The sequence below is a fragment of the Nyctibius grandis genome, chromosome 8 (assembly GCF_013368605.1).
Source record: "Nyctibius grandis isolate bNycGra1 chromosome 8, bNycGra1.pri, whole genome shotgun sequence".
NCBI classification, from domain to species: Eukaryota; Metazoa; Chordata; class Aves; order Nyctibiiformes; family Nyctibiidae; genus Nyctibius; species Nyctibius grandis.
The window spans coordinates 25234944-25254135 of NC_090665.1; the positions used below are offsets into that span (position 1 = coordinate 25234944).

Consider the following 19192-nt stretch of genomic DNA (forward strand, 5'->3'; position numbering starts at 1 on the left):
GGTGAGCTTCCAAATTACAGCTAATAAATCCAGAAAAGGGCTCAAGGTAGAACTCTAGCTACTCACAGACCTGTCATACAAGTTATGGTTTGTAGTTTTCTCCTGTCTGTTATCTTCTGATATCCTGGCAATGCCCTCAGTAAATCCTAGACAGAATATTTTTTTATCCGTTGTCTTTGCCCTTCCTTTAAACGGAAGGTTGGGTGCTTCTGGCTTGCTTTTGTTCCTTGTTCCAGGTACAGGAGGAACAAGGGGAACTGCTGTTTAACTGCTTTTAAAGATGAAAAGTTTGGCAGTGTGCAGATTTACAGCATCCCCAAGTTGATGTTACAGGCAGGCAGGAGCAACATCCCTCACTGAAGACTGAAAAAGAAGCCATAGAAGTAGCTGCAAACTTTTCTACAGCCTTCAGGCAACAACAGCAGTAGCTCTTCACTTTTTCAACTAGTGTACAGGATTTTTTCACCACTTTATGTTCCAAGTTAAATTCCATGGGCATAAACTTCAGGTCAGAGACCTGAATTGTTGGATATTCGGAATTATTTAGCACTGACATCCTAAGCAGTGACAGCATTTTCAGGGGGCGACAAGACCTGTGAGAAGCTGGAAAAACTATACTGATTTGCCATCTGTTTTAAATCAGACTTTCTTCTAACTCTCAGCTCTCTGCCTGTCGTGCTTCTCACCTAACTTCATATCTTCATAGAATAAATGTGCCCAGTACTGGCCGTCAATGGAGAATGGCTCTGCAACATATGGGGACATCATTGTGAAGATCAATGAAAGTAAAACGTGTCCAGACTATGTCATTCAGAAACTACACATCACAAACGTAAGTTGATTCAAAAGTGTAAGACTGACTGGAATCAGAGTGTCTATTTGAAGTCTGTAGGTATCATTCAGAGATCCCTTTAAGAGGAGAAAGGTCAACTATGAATGGAAGATGGTCTGCTGTTTTTCCCTAAGCAACATATAGTTTAAGAGAAAACTTCTTAGATGTAGGCGTTATTCCTTACAAGAAATACGAGTTAGACATATATTTCCCAACTTAAAAATGTATTTTCCTTAGTACTCTGGAATCTGCATTTAAGAGGAAATTGTTAATAACCTGTTAAGTATGGAAGACTTAATGCACTGTAGTTTCCTTATTTAGCTTGTTCTTTAACACAGAAATTTTACTGGTTTATGTGTATCTCAGCATAACCTTCTGCAAGTAAAATCAAAGTGTCTCATAGAGCACCATTATCTACCCTTGTGATAATTGTACAGTGGGACAATTACAAATTCCAGTAATCTCAAGTGCATTTATAAACATAAGTGTTTTAAAGTTACCATTTGGCTACATGTAGAATCATTAAGGCTGGTTAATTGCTCTCCTTTATACATCTGAAATCACATTAGTTGCTCTGTGCATAACTGAGGACAAAATTGGCCATCTAAGGCTACATGCTCCTCTCAGGCCCTTTGCGAAAATATTTCAGTGAGAGTAAATGAAGCGTAAGTCATAGCTAAAAGCATTAAGACTCAGAGAGTAAATCTACTGACAGATCTTCAGCAAAATAGTCAAGCAACAAACTACACCCATTTTGATCCATGATTACAGCTGGAAATTCCTATTCTGCTGTCTCATGTTGCATTAAAATTTACTCAGGAAGTGGTCTGATTAAAAGAAAGTTGTAACTTAATATGAAAACATTGAGAATATCAGGATGTTAAGAATTAACTATTAACAGACATTGCTCTGTGACTTGAACAATCTGACATTAGAAATGAGAGATTGCTGCAGGTTGGGGACTGATATTTTCGGAGCTATCTGCTCTCTGTTTGGCTGACATCATATTAATATATATAAAACTGATATTGGTTGTGGAATTTAAGAGTTGTCCCTGGCAAGAAAGTGGAGACTTCTGCAGTTCTGGAATAGTGATGTATCATTACTGAAACAATGGCAAGTAACTGTATGAATAACACTGCCACAACTGGATAATTCAACTTTGAGTAAGAATTTGGGGAAATGCCCATATAGCCATACTAACTCTTGGCCAGTAAAAGAATGCCGTCGATATGTCTTTCTCATTTTGATTTATGATCATCTTTATCAAAATCTATGTCCTCTCTTTTAATCTAGCAGCGACATATGAAAGTAGGACTCAAGACCTGACATGCTTTAAGCTTTGATCAAGTGACTTAAGAGAGTCAGTCTCATTGAAAATCATAGGTTTTCTTGTATCTACTTCCAAATGGTAGAAGTCTGAGTCACAGTTTAAATTTCTTTTTTTTTTTTTTATAAAGCTGTTGTACCCTCATCAGGCTGCTCCCAGAAGACATAAGAGAATTACCAACCTGTACCCCTTGAAGTGAGCAGAGCTATACAGTGGCCAAGTTGTTTATGAATAGAGTGGGGAGATATGCCATACTCTGCGTCATAGGCTAACCTGAGAAAAAAGTATTTTTAGCAACACTTTGAACCTCCTGCTTGTCCTCTGTTGGAGTCATTGTGTATTCCTGATTCATGGATATTTTGAAATTAAAATTTAATATGAAAAATGTTGTAACCTGAGAGACCATTGGGATTACAACATTACAGCACACTTTGAAATTTCGGTTTCAACATTTGATGACTTGCCCTTATTTTTCTTCTGCTTTGTATAGCTGCACTTGATTTTGGCTTGGTGTATATATATTAAAAAAAAAAACATACTTCACTTTGTCTAGGGAAGAGAAAGGACAGCTGGAAGAGATGTCACTCATATTCAGTTCACAAGCTGGCCAGACCATGGAGTCCCTGAGGATCCGCATCTCCTGCTCAAACTCCGACGCAGAGTTAATGCTCTTAGCAACTTTTTTAGTGGCCCAATAGTGGTTCATTGCAGGTAAATATATGTTACTTTAAAAAAAATATGTTAATGTTAAATGAACGTGAAGTGAAGCTATTCAGAAAAGGGAGCTGGCAAAGTTATTTGGGTGATCCCAAATTTTGTGACTTGATTACTTGAGAGTGAGGCAGCCAAAGGTGCATAAAAAGGTCTGTTTTCTGAAGGATATTCAGGTCGATAAAATCTGAGGATACATAGACTTTGGACTTTTGGAAAGCAGCCAGATAAATGTTGGGCTACTCTGGCTACAAGCGCCATGTTTGGCAGGATTGGCCTTACTTTCATTAAACGATATTTAAAATGTAAACTCATTGTTTGTGTTGCCAATTAATTTACAGCAACAATTGTTTTCAGTTGCTTCATATCCCGTTCTTACACATTTTCACTTTCATTCTGTCACTGACTGCTTCCCTCTCAGAGTGGGACTGGGAGATGCCATTCCCTCTCGATAACCAAATCCCTTCGTGCTTTGCAGTGCCGGTGTTGGGCGCACCGGGACGTATATAGGAATTGATGCCATGCTGGAGGGGCTGGATGCAGAAGGCAGAGTGGATGTTTATGGCTATGTTGTGAAGCTGCGTCGGCAGCGGTGCCTCATGGTTCAAGTAGAGGTATGTCGCTAAAACTCCTGTCCCTTAGAACTCTCCTTCGCTAGGGCTTCATCAGTATTTCTCAGAAGTGCGCTGCTCAGTCTTAGGTACTGCTACAGTTTAGTTGAAGTTGTTAATAGAAAATATAGCTCTGAAAAATATTAAGAGAGAAAAACTTCCAGCACAGTTTTTCAGTTTTAGAAACTTCAACTTTTTAAGTTTAGGCTTTAAAAAAAGAAGCCAAGAAGAACATTTTAGATTTGATAATCCAGTTTTTGGCATACAATTCACAAATTGATCTTGCATAGTCAAACTTAATTTTCAAATTCTAAAAACTCTCTGTCTAGGTGGGATTTTCAGTGGAGTTGAGAGTACAACAAAAGTTATGGACTGACGCAAATCATGTTTTTAACTTGTTTAAGCATTTTGCAGGTCTTTTAAATCTCAATTGCGTATTTCTTGAATGACGTTACATTTATTTGCAGAACGCTCTTCAGCCAACACACTAAATGTGCTCCAAAATGTTTAATTTGGAAGCCACTCTGATTTTTAATACCTGTATTTAATGCCTATTTAACATTAATGCTTAATATTATTATTTACACTAATGACATCATGGGGGTCATAGTTTCTTATAATGGTTTTAAAAAGTGATTTTTTTTTTTACTTTTTAATAATTTTATTTTTAAACCCTTCAAATGGGAAACACCAGTCACAGTACATCCTTATCCATCAAGCGCTAGTGGAATACAATCAGTATGGAGAAACAGAGGTCAGTCTCTCGGAACTGCATTCCTATCTCAACAATCTGAAAAGAAAAGATCCTCCGAGTGATCCTTCTTTGCTGGAGGTAGAGTTTCAGGTAAATAAGCGTTACATCCTGGTGCCCTTTCCTCCCACTTACATTAGAAAGTGCCTTGCACAATAGCCATGAGATAGAGATACCATACTTGATAAATCACTTCTGTGCTATTTTATTTCTCTGGCACAGAAACAGTTTTTTTACCTTCATGAAAAAAGCTGTCAATTAATGAAATTTTATTCCAGCTTTTGATGTTAATATTTTTAACAAAGATGGGGAGCACAGAACGGTTACTTGTGTCATGTGCATGCTTTCCTGTGCCATTGTATATGGCACAGCAGGCATTTTTAAACTATAGTCCAGATGTGACCAAAGTTTAAAGAATTAAAGTAATAGATGAGGCACTGGGAGATGAAGACTGGATGTGGGTGTCCGGAGGGGACAATGATCCCAGGAACTACTTTAATCAAGCATAATACCAAACATCCTCTTTCTTTAGAGATTACCTTCCTATAAGGGGTGGCGGACACAGAACACTGGGAATCGTGAGGAAAATAAAAGCAAAAATAGGAATGCCAACATAATTCCATGTAAGTATTTTCCATGAACCTTATTTTATCTCTTATCTTCTGTAAGAAAACCTACTAAATTTTGAAAAAATAAGGACACTAGATTACCTTACTGAGATGTATTTGATTGATTAATTTTCTCACCACTGTGAAATTAGAAACTTCTTATAGTGCTTTAAAAAAAGAAGAGATGAGTTTTTTTAAATGTGAAGTATTGGGAGTGTTTATTTCAAATAAAGTGGCCCTTGTTCTGCAGTCTGTTGTGAAAGGACTGGCCTTTTTCTATCTATTTCGCCCCCTGCACATGCAGGGACAGCCGCCCTAATGCTATACCTGAACAGCAGCGTGGCGTGACGGTGACACTTTGTCTCACGCAGATGACTTTAACCGAGTGCCGATCAGGCACGAAGATGAATGCTGTAAGGAGGGTGAACATGATTCAGATGATTCCTCTGATGAGGACAGCGACTGTGAGGAATCGAGCAAATACATCAACGCTTCCTTCATAACTGTATGTGTTTAGAGGATCCACTATAAGTATTTCACAAGCTTTTTCAGCTAAAACTATATTCTAGCTTGAGCTCTTATTCTCTTATTTGCTTCACAAATAGAATAGGATTTACCTGAATAAGGGAGAAAGATCTGACAGTTGATTGGCAAATCCATTTATAGTTTTAATCATCAAAACATTTTGATGCAGTAATAAGATGAATCTTTTTCCCTTACATGGTCTTAGACTGTGCAATCTCCAATAGTAAGACTAAACATAGAAACACTTCTTTTGTGTGTGTGTGTTATATTTAAAACCACGAGCTTTCAGACTTGCCTCATGATAACATGTATTTCTATTAGTGGGCATCTTCCTGTGTACAAGTTTATCCATATTAATATTTTCCCCATTAGTGAAATGTAAGTACAGTTATTCACATATACAATACCCTACTAGTGAAAACTGGGGCCATCAGTTTTTTGGTGTCATATATACCTCCAAAAGAAGGAGAGCAGTTATCGGTCACTAGTGAAGTAACTGATTTTAATGGAATTAGGAGCTAAATTTGATTTATCTGAATCCTTTAAAATGCTGCACAGTTAGGATATTTATTCAGAGTAAGTGTATTTTTACTTTTGGGTAGCTCAGTGTGAACTGACTGGTGCACCAGCTTTGTGTGGTATAGACTCAATTTCCTAGTGGTCTAATTAAACAGCTGTGTAGAATTATATGTTTTAGCCCTTAAAAATATGCTTTGCAGAAAATGACAGGGTGAGTTCTCACCCACTGCAGCCTGAGTATACCTTGTTGTTAATCTGGATGTGATACTGTTGTTAGGAGGACTGAGTTTAATGTCAGTTGGCTTGTAGAATTCCTGTAAGCCTACTGGGACAGGCATATTTGCCCTATAAACAAAAGGGTTCATTAGTTTATATCACTGGGTATTTTTTAAATGGCAATGGGTTCTGTTGCTTGACAGTCACATTTCAAATGAATTGCAGAAAAAAATACGAAAAATTTCTTTTATAGGGTTACTGGGGTCCGAAAGCCATGATTGCAACACAGGGACCACTGCAGGAAACTATCTCTGACTTCTGGCAAATGGTTGTCCAAAGAAAAGTCAAAGTCATTGTTATGCTGACAGAGCTGAAAGAAGGAGATCAGGTGAGGGCATCATCTTCACATTGACATATTAAGGGTCCTCTATATGCAAAGAAAACACTGCACTGCACTTTCTCATTCCCTTCCTCCAGTTAAGGGTGTTTCAAAGGATGAGGAATTTGTATTTACAATATAATTTGTTCTATTATTTACCTTCTTAATTTACTTTCTAATGAATTTTTGAGGGGAAGAGTGTATGATGCTATATTATAAAATACAATGATACTCCTACAACTTTAAAGTCAATACATTCTGTAAGTGCATGTGGAAGATAAAATAAAAGGAGGTTTGCATGGTGCGCACTGACTTGTACTTTTATCCATTTTAGGAACTCTGTGCACAGTACTGGGGAGACGGAAAACAAACATATGATGGCATAGAAGTTCAAATGACAGATGTCAACTGCTGTCCTAGCTATACCATACGTGCGTTTGATGTTACACATCTCAAGGTAAAAGTTTCTTTGCAAATTCCAAAAGGAAGTTTTAAATTTGTTTCCCTGTTATAAACTTAGCCTAAAGAAAGAGAAGGAACAGTTCCCACTGCACTTACATCCTGCTCTAAGAAATGGAAATATTTTTCTGTTCCAGACCAGCAGCCAGTCATGATAAATGCTATAAATTAGCTCAAATTTCCCGTTTAGTGAATTGCTGAGATGGTGGTAGTGGAGTTTTGGGAGGTCAGCTGTCTTTTGTTCTTTGAGCAAAGCTTGGATGTCTACTTACCTCATATTCATGAGATAGAACTCACATCACCATGCAGTTCCTTAGGAATATAATTTTTGTTTTGTAAATCAGCTGCAATAGATATACTACATGAATCTTTAGTTGAACTTGAACATTAATTACATCTCCACTACTGTTTTTCAGTCGAAAGAAACACAGAAGGTGTATCAATATCAATATCATAAGTGGAGTGGCTTGGATGTTCCAGAAAACCCCAAAGACTTAGTCAGCATGATTCTCAACCTTAAACAAAAAGTTCCAGCCAGACCAGTCACTGAGGACAACAGGAGTACCCGCAGTGTCCCACTCGTTGTCCACTGCCGGTGGGTTTGAATTCAACACATACCTTAACCTTACTCTAAGTTCTGGATATACATAGCAACCACAATTTTGGGATGCCTGCCTTTTCCCCACAAGCCTCTTCATGTGTCTGGAGACTCAGCTCTCCCTAGAAGATTCCTTGAATTGCTCAAACCTGATGTTTTTGATTGTAGTGATGAAGAGCAAGCACACTTCTCTTTGGCAAGCATGGGCATGGAGTAGGTGTTCAGAGCTAGCTTCTATTGCCTGGTACACATATTTTGAGAAGAAATGCTAGGTCAGAGTGCTCTTGTAGCATACTACTGATGAGGATCCAGCAGAGCTTTTAGGTTCATCTCTCGCTCCAGTACATAAGCCCAATTTCTTAGGACTGTTTCCAGTAATAGCCTTGCATGCCATCTAAAACAGAGGATAATCCTGCTAACAATTGTTGAGACTGTAAGCCTGAAGCTTCTAATTTTTCTCTTACCCCTTAAGTGGCCACATGAGATCCAGGTAGCCTCTAGATAAACTGTCTTGTGTGCATCATACAGATATTCTTAATTGTAACAATTTCAGTTCAGTAAAAAATGTTTTGGAACTGTAATTCATTATGTAGACTTTGAAAAATCTAACATTTAGTCAGAGGATTTGCTGATTTCACATTATAAATTTACATGTACATTTTACATCATCTTCTAGTGATGGATCAGAGCAGAGTGGTGTATTTTGTGCTTTAATGACCCTCTTGGAAAGTGCAGAAATAGAAGAAGTAATAGATGTTTTCCAAGTAGTAAAAGCTCTTCGTCGCACCAGGCTGGGAGTGGTCTCCACCTTTGTAAGTAGAACTTATGAATTACCAGAAAAAATTATGAGGTTACTTATCATGGTCACTAATATCCTCATAACCTCACGCATCATTTCTGCATAGGGAACACTAATTCTGATCAGGATGTTCACAGCCACTCACCACTACTTGGGAACTGGCCATTACTGATACGAATGAGGGGGTCTGTGAGATGTCCAGAGCTGCAATTCTATAACACCTTTGTGGAAGGGCGGATATTATTAAATTACAAATTGCGTCAATTGATGTTGCTGCAGTTGCTTCAGGGATGTACGTGCATGGTGTCCCTTAACTTCTCCTGAGCTAGGGGGCTGACTCCATTTCACAGTCTAGCAGCCATCGACTTGTTTTGTTTAAATCACTCCAGAGGAATTGTGTCTCTGTGGCATACACCAGACCTAGGTGTCATCAATATGGGCCAGGTCAGTAGATGGCTTTCCTAGACTCCTTACAATATGTGTGGTTTATAACTTAGGTACTCTAAAAACTGTATTTTTGGTACTTTGTGAACCAAGAGGGTACTGAGTGACTCAACTTGGAACATCTGATGCAGGCAGTTGCAGAGACATTACATACAGACAAAATCAGAATAAACCATAGAAGCAACACTGTCTATGCCAAAAACTGTGGAAGCTGCTTCATATGCAGTCTTGCATGTTCAACTGCGTGTTACACTTCTAAAATTTAAGAAAACAGAGAAAGAATGGGTTTATTCTTGGGCTCTGAGTGTTCCATTCATACTATTCTCTCCTCTTTATATTTAAGGAACATTACCAATTTCTGTATGACACCATTGCCAGTACCTACCCTGCACAGAATGGACAAGTAAAGAAGCACAGTCAGCAGGAAGATAAAGTTGAATTTTGCAGTGAAGTAGAAAAAACAGATCAGGAAACTGATTTGATCACTATTGACCTTACCCCACCAACGCCAGAGGAAAATGAGCTTTCTGAAGCGTGTGATGATTCTAAGGCTGCAGATAGCACAAAGGGAACAGAAAGCTCTGCAAACGGCCCCACAACTCCAGTTCTGACTTAGAGGCTATACTAAAAAAAGAAGTGATTTTTCATGTGCAAAAAATCTTAAACAAAACAAGAAGTATAAGATTTCTTCCTCTTCCCCCCCTTTTTTTTGGAAAACATTTACTGTTATATCAGTTTTTCAAAGGTACAAATTTAAAGGAATACTTGAAACTTGTAGAGAGTGACAAAGGACTGTGAAAGTTTAATTTTTGTGTAGATTTGAATTTGATGATGCTTCAGAAACCTTTTCACTATTTTTATATTTTTCCTTTTAAAATATGTACAGTATAATACTATGCTGAGCAGTGGGAAGGAAATTTTTTGACTTCTGTAACAAGGAGAAAAGCAACTCAGAACAAGAAGATGAGTGCGTTGCAAAACCAGGTCTGTCTTCAAAACTATTAGCAAGTAAATTAACCTAATTGGTAAGCGTATATTCTAGCATTTCAGGAGTGCTGACCAAGCACTGCTTTAATAATACTCCGTGGAACTTGTGGGACTTTGCCAAACAGTTTTCAGAGCTTGTAATTTACGTCATGTGGCAATTCCAAGGAATTCAGACTTCTGGAGAATCTGTAGGTCCTTCTATATGAATGTGGAATACAAAGTTTTGCATTTTTCTCACGTGCCTCAAGGTGTCCTTGTTGCTCCACATATATTAATCTGGGATTTCAATTTTAGACTCGAAGAAGAGTTTGGAGATTGGCATTTGAACGATTGCAACGATTCTGATAGAAAACACATTCTGTTTACTCTTAGAGCTTAAAATTTCTTATGCTTACTGTTATTTAAAGGGACTGCTTCCATGAATGCATCTGACCTGTTTTCAGAATTGGAAAATACTTAGATGCTTTTCTTCCAAACCTTGTAGATTTTAATTGGTACAGGAGGTTTTCTTTTTCTTCATTATGAGGTTTTGTATGTTACAGTAGTGATATTTTTACTATCTCTTGCTGCATTTTAGCCTACTGTTTTTAGAACAAATAAAAAAGATAATTAATAGTTGACAAAGGTGGAAGTCATTTTGTTCCATTGGGCTCTGCAAACTGATCATTTTCTTCCAAATGCACAAAATCTTGTGCTATCCTATCCATGGATAAAATTTACGAATTTCAGTAGGAAAACCCAGCATTTATTTCTTTTAAAACTGTATGTGAATCCAGGTAAGTGTTATGGTTTTCTCATTACAGAGGAAGGAAACTCCATTTTTTTTGCTTGAAGTCATTAAAGCAACAGTCACTCAACAGATTCAGTGCTCCCAGTTTATCACTGCATATTCCTAATCTCTCTTTACAAAACATAATTGAAAATACTTAGAGAGCCGTGGCCATGTAAACAACACGTACAGTCACACTTGGTTAAAACATTAATTTAATTTTGCTGTACTCTAGGTCAAATATTTCATTCACAATTATCAGCTTAGACAAGTGCTTCCTGGCAGCCTTGCTTGTATAAGTGGCAGCAATCAGTGACTGTGGCAGTGGGATTCCCCTTGACTGTCAGCTGAACTGCCTTTTCAGCTGAGGTTGTGGTAGGTGATGAATGAACAAAGCTGAGGGGGTCACCTGTGGAGAAAAAGCTCTTGAGACTAAATGTGAAGATAATCTAAAAAAAAATTGTAGGCCCAAAGCCTGTTGGCTATTTTTAGAGCAACATGTCAAAATTGCAACTTTATCATACCTTTGGACATCAAAAGGCTGAAGAGCCTTGGATGCAGACTAACTCACTGGTGCTCATTGGGTGACAGAGCAGAATTAATTTCTTTTTCCACTTCTAAGATTTGACCACTGTAAAGCCTCTCTAGCTAGTTTGGGTAGTGAAATAAAGATGTCACTGCAGCTACCTACTGTAAGAGTGTGGAGACAGAGACTAGTCACACTTTTAGGAATCAAAAATTCAGCCCAAATTTTTGTTTGTTTGTACATCTGAGGGCACTCATATACTTTGTTTCCTTGAAAAATGGTTCTGCAGCTTTTTAAGCTCCTGCAGCACTTGGGCTGTAAAAATTCTGGAGGATTTTGTTTTGCTTAAATTGTTTTCTAGAATGATTTCAATGTTCTTTTGACTGCATGTTGTTCAAAAATATGCGTGGCAGGTTAACCCTTGATTTGTGCGTGTATTTTGAAACAATAGTCCTGAACTATGTTAAATTTTGCCTCATGCATGTCTTCATTGTTAGCCTAATCAGAGAAACAGAGCCTCGTATTAAAACTGCCCTCATGGGCCTAGTGTAAACCACTTTTGGAGTAAAGTTCCTTATAGTCACAAGGGGATAAGATGAGCTCTTGTCTTTTAATTATCTTCAAATTAAATAACACTTTGTACAATTAAATCTCATTAAATCCCAGTGTGACAACTGAGTGAGCCTGTCTTAACACAGCTGAGAAGTTCTGATTGCTTCTAGGAACTCTCCATGTATGTACCAGGGATGGTTTTTTTTTGCCTTCTCTACTGTCATTTGAATTTCAAAAATCCACGAGGTGGTGACACAGAGCTTGCAGAAGGTGGTCATTATGCTGGATGCTTCATAGTCACTTGGCTTATTCACTTGTAGGCTTAATTTTATGTCTCCCGGGAACACAGTGAGGCATGTTACAGGTGAGGCACGAAGGCCAAGCTAATAAGCTGTGCTAGGAAACTGCTCTGGCTTCTTTAAGGCAAGAACAACATTGTAGCAGGCTGGACATTTGGCATAGCCTGAAAGCTGAGAAACAAACATACAAAGAAACAAACATACAAAGTATGATGCAAAACGTTTATTTCCTCAAGTAGAGCTAAGCTGCACAAAGACTGCTAACCACTGCCTCAAGCTAAGAGTTAGCTGTTGTTTGAAAGTGTTTTATAGTCTGAAGTCCAGGATAAAAATAGCGAAGCAACAGATCAGCTGGGAGAGGACTATGAGCAACAAACGAAGGTGATCAAGGGCTTATGCAACCAAAGGGACTGGATTTCTCCCACAACTTGCTGGGTAGAACCTGACAGAAAAGTGGGTATGGAAAAGTACCAGTGCTGTGTTAGTGGAGTGCGGTGTGGGAAGGGAGGGGCGAGGAAGGGTCCCAGAGTCTCCATGAGATTCTGCTTGGTCAGGTAACTGCAGTGGGGAATGAACTGTGTGTTTGCTTTTGTTTAGATTTTTACAAGTTTCTTGTGCTTTGTAATGAACAAGGTAGTTATGTTAAATATCAGCCACGTCCGTGATTCTTGAGATAAATGTTATACAACACGAGAAGCGGCCAGTGCACTGAGCCGTGGCGGTCAGGGATGCCGTTCAAGGAGATGACAAAAGCCCTGTTGCTTTCCTGCACCCCAGCTTCCACCGCTGCGTTTGGGCTCTCGCAGGGTACATTTGTGCCTGCTCCTATTCCCACCCGTACATGCAGCCAGTGGCCATGAGCTCACCCCCTCCAGCGCTGAGCCGGCTGATGCTGTCAGAGCCCACAGCCCCGGCGGCAGTGAGCTCGCCTTCCCTGGGGAAGGGAGCACCTTCTTCCCCTCGCTCTACACTGATCTGCTGGGTAGGAGCCGGAGGGGCTGGACCAGGCCCGGATGGTCCCTGCTGGCCCCTGCCCCACCTCTCACTGCTACTGTTAGGACATCACCTGGGGGATGAGGGAAGCTTGCCAGAGGAGTGAAGAAGGCAGTGGGTTTCGAGCTTTGCTGCAAAACAGGAAACCTAAGTTAAATCTTGTATGAGAGGCACAAGCAGAGCCGGATAGCGAGTTGGTGACACATGGCAGTGTTGAAGTGAGGAGCTACAGAGTAAAATACTAACCTCACCAGCCGTTTGTTTGTGTGAGATAGCGCAGAAAGTAAGAAAGGATCATGGCTCAACAGAGGTATCTCATTAAGGTGAAAATTATATCCTTTATTTAACATTCCTCAGAAAAGCTCTTCAGTAGCAATGCTTATCTCTTCGACAAGGTGTCTTGCTTTTGTAAAGGCCCAGTTTTTTTGATGTTGTACATTCTCCAGATTGCCTCTAAAAGAATATCAGAAATTCCCTGAGGGCTCTATGGAGCTGTACCACAGCTGTTTTTCCATACGTAAAGCAACTGCTTGCCAAAAAGCAGCGTGCTGTGTTTTAGGCTAGGGAAAACCAAAATAGAAGAAAGGGTAAGTTTCAGTTACAGAGTACAGTACATTTCTATATGCATCAGCTCTACTTCAGAAAAAACGTAAGTCTTCTGAAGAAGAACAGAATCCAATAATTTTAAAGGTACAGCAACATAAAAATAAAGTTTTATACAAAAACTTTTAAAGTCAATCTTTCTTTTCAATGCAAATGAAAGGAAGATGATGACTATAAAGGTATTAAGCAATTTTATTCTGGAAGATCTCCTTTCTAGGGACAAAAAAAATAATTATTTAGGAAGGATACTTAGTACAAGTTATTGTAAAATATTAGTCTCATTGTTTTAGCCTTAGTGAAAATCAGAGTCTTAGTTATGTCCTCAGACTCAGGATTGTCAGCATCAGCAATGCATAAAGTTACTGAATTTTTGAAATTAACATAATAAACCTTTTTCAGAGCAATAGGCATATAACTATTTACAGCTGGGTTGTCTCTTGAATCCCACAGCTGCACACCACCGTGGCTGGCAGTACTAACGTAGTCATAAGTGTGACCGTCTAACATACAGATGAAAAAATAAAAAGGAAGTTTACTTTGGACCAATTTTAGCACTCGGTATCAAATGTTTGGTCTTGGAGATGAAACCTCATGACAGTCTGACCTTGCCTGGCAGTTAGCTGAGATCCAGAGCTCGCACACATCAATACTCCAGAGAGACCTTGGGGTGGACCTGGTGTATTTTCAGAGCTTACCCGCCAGGCTGTGCTGAAACTCTTGAAATGCCTTTATGCTCTGCTCCGAGCGCTCCTGCAATGCATTTGGCTTGCTCCATTTCAGTAACGTGGAGCCATTTGAGGTAACGAAGATGACATTTGTTTATACAGCACTGCAGAGATTGTGTCTATCCAAGGCCAAGCGCTAGTTCAGAGAGAGAGAGTGTGTGTCATTCATAGCCTAAGTGTGAGGGTACATTCTCAAACACAAATAGACGAGTTGTTGATTTGGCAGCTGCTCGGCTTAAAAAAAGAAAAATAGGAGAAACAGGGATGATGTGCTGGGCCTGTGCTAACTTTTTTGTGGGGCAATGCAGTGCTGAGACAATATTGGATTGTGTGACTGATGGGCTTTGTAAGAGAGGTTTTCAAAAACGAATTTGTGAAAAATAAACTACAGATGAGGTGCAGGAGACTGCGTGCATACAGAGAGCTCCTGTTGTCACAGATCAAATTGGCGCTGGCATCAGTGGCTACTAAAAAATTGTCAGCTCTCCTGACGTTGCAATACAAGTCAATGTGCATGTTCTTCAACTGCAGAGAAAAATGGTAAAAAAATGACAATAGAAAATTACCACTGGAAGATGGAGTTCTTGCCAAATGCAGACATTTGGCAAGAAGGGTCAATTTTGTTTGGTTGGTTTTTTTTTTGGAAAGAAATAATGAATCATTTTCATCCTATTTTACTAATCTTAATATGTCATTTTGAGAATAACGATATCTTGTTCTAGGTTTAGCACTGTACTTCCTTTTACTCCTGCTCTTTTCTGAAATCTTTAAATATATTTTTTTTCAATATATCATTATGTCATTGAAACCACTTCAAGACTAGAACAGTTCAGTATCATTAAGTGTTTCCTTTTTCTATGCTGTTTCTTAATATGATTTCTATACAGCAATAAAATGAAATTCTGACTTCATGTATTGATTTAGCATAAATAAAATTCTCACAGAACAGGAATTCAATTTCTTAAATGGTGTTAATAAATTATTCTATAAAGAGTTATGTCTCCTTCCAAAGAGAGCGAAGTATTTCCACTATCAAATAGCGCCTGTCCCACTCCAGTCACAGCAGAAAGATTCTGTGGCCGTGCAGAGCGGACAAGGCTCACAGCTCCACCCTGCAGACATCCCTGCTCTAATGTCCACAGGCCAATTAGTCGAAGTCTCTGACTTTTCCTTTTGTAGCTCTTGCTTCAGTTACTGCATGGTGACCTCTTCCTATTTGAATATTTATATCAGCTTTTTAGGTTTTCTCCTTATTTGGGGTATTGAACATTTCATTGACTTGAAGAGCTATCTGTTTTCTACAACAACCTTCCTCTCCCATCCCAGTCCCTATCCCCATCCTCCCTGCCCCTTTTCCCCCCCAACCTGAATGCCAGGAAGCAGCAAGAGCTGGCTGCCCTGCCAGGGAAGCAGAGCCCATCTTGAGGGTGAAGCAAAGCAGGCAGGGGAAGGACAGCACCCACATGGGCACAGTCCTACAGTGCCCAAATAAGGTGAGCAGAGCAGGTCTGGTGACAGTAACCAGCATCAGAGAGCAGTCCACTGCTCGCCAGGCAAGGGCAAAGCCACAAAGCAGGTCTGAGGCCAAGGAGTCGTGGTGGTGAGTCAGGCTCAGCCACGAGCACGGCCAGGTGCAGGCAGACCTACAGCACAGCAAGTCTAGGCAGGGCCCCTTACCTGAATACCTCTCGTTTCCTGGCCTGTGTCAAGATGCAACTTTCTGTTACATCCTCTTTTTCCATGGTCTTGGACTCCACTTTGGAGTTGCTGGCTGTGTAAAGTGCCTATGCCACCTGGCTAGACATTGTGGAGGTTGATTACTCATCATTGCATGGCATTTGTTGGAGCCCGTGATGTACTGACTCATGAAGACCTCATACCGTGTTGGTAAGGTAGGAGATGTCGGCACAGTGTCTTAGCAGCCAACCTGTTGGATCACGGTGCACGGTTGCATGGGCTCTGCTTTATTGTTTCTGTAGACTACTGATATTTTAGGTCTTATATATTTAGATGATGGGAAAACTATTGACCCTTGTCAAATCAATGCCACAGGCTGACTGCCAACTGAATATTTGAACTAAAACTTGAAACTTTATCAATAAAATTGTTAGTTTATGATGATCTGTGCAGAATTTACAGTTAAGAGTTAAATACATAGAGGTGAGAGAAAAGTAAGTTAGCTGGGTTCATTGACTTACAGATAGGATGCTCATGTATATTTTCATTCAAGGCCCGTTTCTACCCTGTGAGCTACATCTGCACTTTCTGCATCCTAAGTGAATCCTCCCATCATCTGGTCAGCTGGGGTTTTGTTTTGAAAGTTCATCTTAGACAAGATAGGAAAGAAATAGCCACAAACCAGATATCTTGTTCTCAACATTTCCATCTTGCAGGAACAGCTTTCTGACAGTGTTTCATGAGAGTCACAGTTTCAAGCTTGCTAATTTTGAATTCATAATTCAGTACTCCTTGAAGTCATGAACTGTGCACTGCTACACCGAAATGTGTTAACAAGCACCACATCTCATTTTCTGAGTCTTGTTGAAGGACAAAGCTATATAACGTGCTGCATAATTGCTGCTGTTTTCCGAGAGAGCTGTCTCTCTCTTTTTGTTTTTAACAAATGAGAGTTGGGATACCGGTTACTCCTCCTTTTTTCTCACCTGTGCCCAAACAAGGAGGAAAAGGTTCCCTGTCCCCATAGATGTATGTATCCAGACAGCATAACAACACGTGACAGGCTACAGTACAAACAGATGGTTAAGTTTTGGCTCCAGTAATTTTTTGGTTTTAGCCGTTTTGAGTTTTAAAGACCTTGAAGCCTAGGCCACTGTGCTAGTCTAACACATAGGTGACAGGTATGATTATGAACTGATGACATGTGTGAAATGGTGGTCTCAGTCCTATTCATGTGGGAAAAGTCTTTCACTGTTAGGGCAACAGCAGCACTCTGCAAATGAAACTGCTTGCCATACATGCAACTGGACAAAATGAATGTAGATTGGTTTCAAGAACATCGTGGCCCATCGACTAGGCTTTGTGTACTTGTACATGTCTCCTCTGGTGCGTACACTCCATAGCCTTCCTGTAGGCTTCTCTTCATAGTGAGGAGGTTCATTAAGCCAAAACAGAGCAGGCACAAAGCCAGCAGTGGTGGTAGCTGCATGATGGGATGTTTCTAGCAGGAGGCACTGTGGGGAAGGAGTGAGGCAGCTTGAACTGAGAAGACCCCACACTCACATGCTCTTATAAAGAAATGCTCCGGAGTCATCAAATGAATGCTATTCAACAGCCATTTCAATCTCTTTTCCCTTTTCTCCTTCAAAGTATTTGGATGGAGCAGGTGGGTATGTTTTCCTTATATTTATGGAATTTTCTTTTGCTTTCGTTCCTTTCTGCATTGCATTTTTTTTTAAGCTGCATCTAGCACTCTATTACTTAACTTCAAGCTTTTGCTTGTAGCTAAAAATATAAATAAATCAAGAGTTTGTTTAGTTTAATTCCTGGTGCTGTGATTTTTTTCATTCAACTGTCATTATGGATTAGTCATTTCTTTGCTCAAAACCGTCAAGTAGAACAACATCCAAGGTAAATACTTCAATAAATCAAGTTTGATAAATTAAATAGTTATAACTTCAAAAATCTAAGATAAATAGGAAGGAGAGAATATTTTTGTAAGGTTTATTCAGGTTTCCTTGGCAAGACGTTGATCTACAGTAGATACCCCAGCCAGCACTTTCCCCTGCAACCTGACACTCTTGGCTGAGAGACATCCAAACACAAACGAGTGACCGTGCGATGGTAACTGCTCTGAACAGCTACAACTGTGTGCTGATGGCTCCTCTGAAGTGGTTCACAGGCAGAGATCACATATAAAGGGCTGTTAGAAGGTAGCATGAGTAACCCAGCCTAGAAGCTAGAACAGGATATGCCTCCACGACAGGGAAGTGGGCTGTATGCAAGAAATAAATGCAGGTGTCCGGCTGTTCTGCTGGGCTTCTAAATTGGAAAAGGGCACGCCAGATTTAGCGAGGAAGATTTTTTTTTTTTTTTTTAGCCAATTATATCATTTTATAGCAGCATTTAAGGGAAAAATTGCAGCATGCACTAATTATTTCTATGGCAAATTGATAAAATCATGTGATAGGAAGGAACACGTTAATTCCCTTGGCTCCCTCATACTGATTCCCTATTTGTCTGGTAAAACTGAAGCATAGATACTCTGTAAGGCTGCCCCCGATCCTCAAAAGATCAAGGCAGCTTCCTCATAGAGGACTGAACTATGCATGGCCAGCAACACGTGTTATAACAAATATCTGAGCATGAATTGTTTACCAAGCACTAAGGAGAGCAGAAGGTTATACTAAAGAAGAAAAGAGCAAATTTTCCTGCTGTGATTAGTTTGAGGTAAAGGACGAGCCCACTAAGTCAGAGTTCATCACTGGAAAGGAGAGCTCTGGAAACGGCAGATGCCTTTTTCTGTCCAAAGAGGGGACTCTGTGACAGTAAGTGTGTCATCTTAGTTCTCTGTTAAAGAGCATTTTGATGACGTTAACCAGTCTTTGGAGGGCAGCTGTTATGAAGTGCAGCTCAAGAAACTGTGCTGCCTCAAGGCCTTGGAGAAGCCTTTTTACTTTTATGTCTTGGCTAATGAATGGCCTGCCCTTTGGCATCTGTTACATAAGCCAAGAGCTTTTTGAGCCCAATGCATTTCACATTCTCTTGAAAAACAAAATTTTTGACCCAATAGGATAATGCGTAAGCAATTTCCTGAGTTATTGACTTCCCTGAGTTTTCCCAGTGTGGGTTTTTGTTCCACAAAGCACATTATGAGCATGGGGAAAACAATTCCATGGACCAACTGCTTTTGCAATGTTGCTTAAAAGTGTCCAGTGATGTCAATGTGATCACACCATTCTTCTGAGCCAGGACTCTGTCCTATATCAACTGAAATTA

At 39.7% G+C, this 19192-nt stretch overlaps 1 protein-coding gene across 1 annotated transcript in view; it reads left to right on the forward strand.

Moving 5' to 3' along the window:
• Positions 1-10263, forward strand: part of PTPRC (protein tyrosine phosphatase receptor type C) — a 71357-nt gene extending 61094 nt beyond the window's left edge. Inside the window, exons 23-33 of the mRNA XM_068406615.1 lie at positions 707-832; positions 2716-2873; positions 3352-3487; positions 4179-4328; positions 4768-4858; positions 5215-5348; positions 6357-6491; positions 6817-6939; positions 7358-7536; positions 8216-8351; positions 9126-10263. Of these exons, the coding sequence (XP_068262716.1) occupies positions 707-832; positions 2716-2873; positions 3352-3487; positions 4179-4328; positions 4768-4858; positions 5215-5348; positions 6357-6491; positions 6817-6939; positions 7358-7536; positions 8216-8351; positions 9126-9398 (1641 nt within the window). The 3' untranslated portion in view covers positions 9399-10263. The remainder of the gene's footprint in view (positions 1-706; positions 833-2715; positions 2874-3351; positions 3488-4178; positions 4329-4767; positions 4859-5214; positions 5349-6356; positions 6492-6816; positions 6940-7357; positions 7537-8215; positions 8352-9125) is intronic.
• Positions 10264-19192: the final 8929 nt, after the last annotated feature.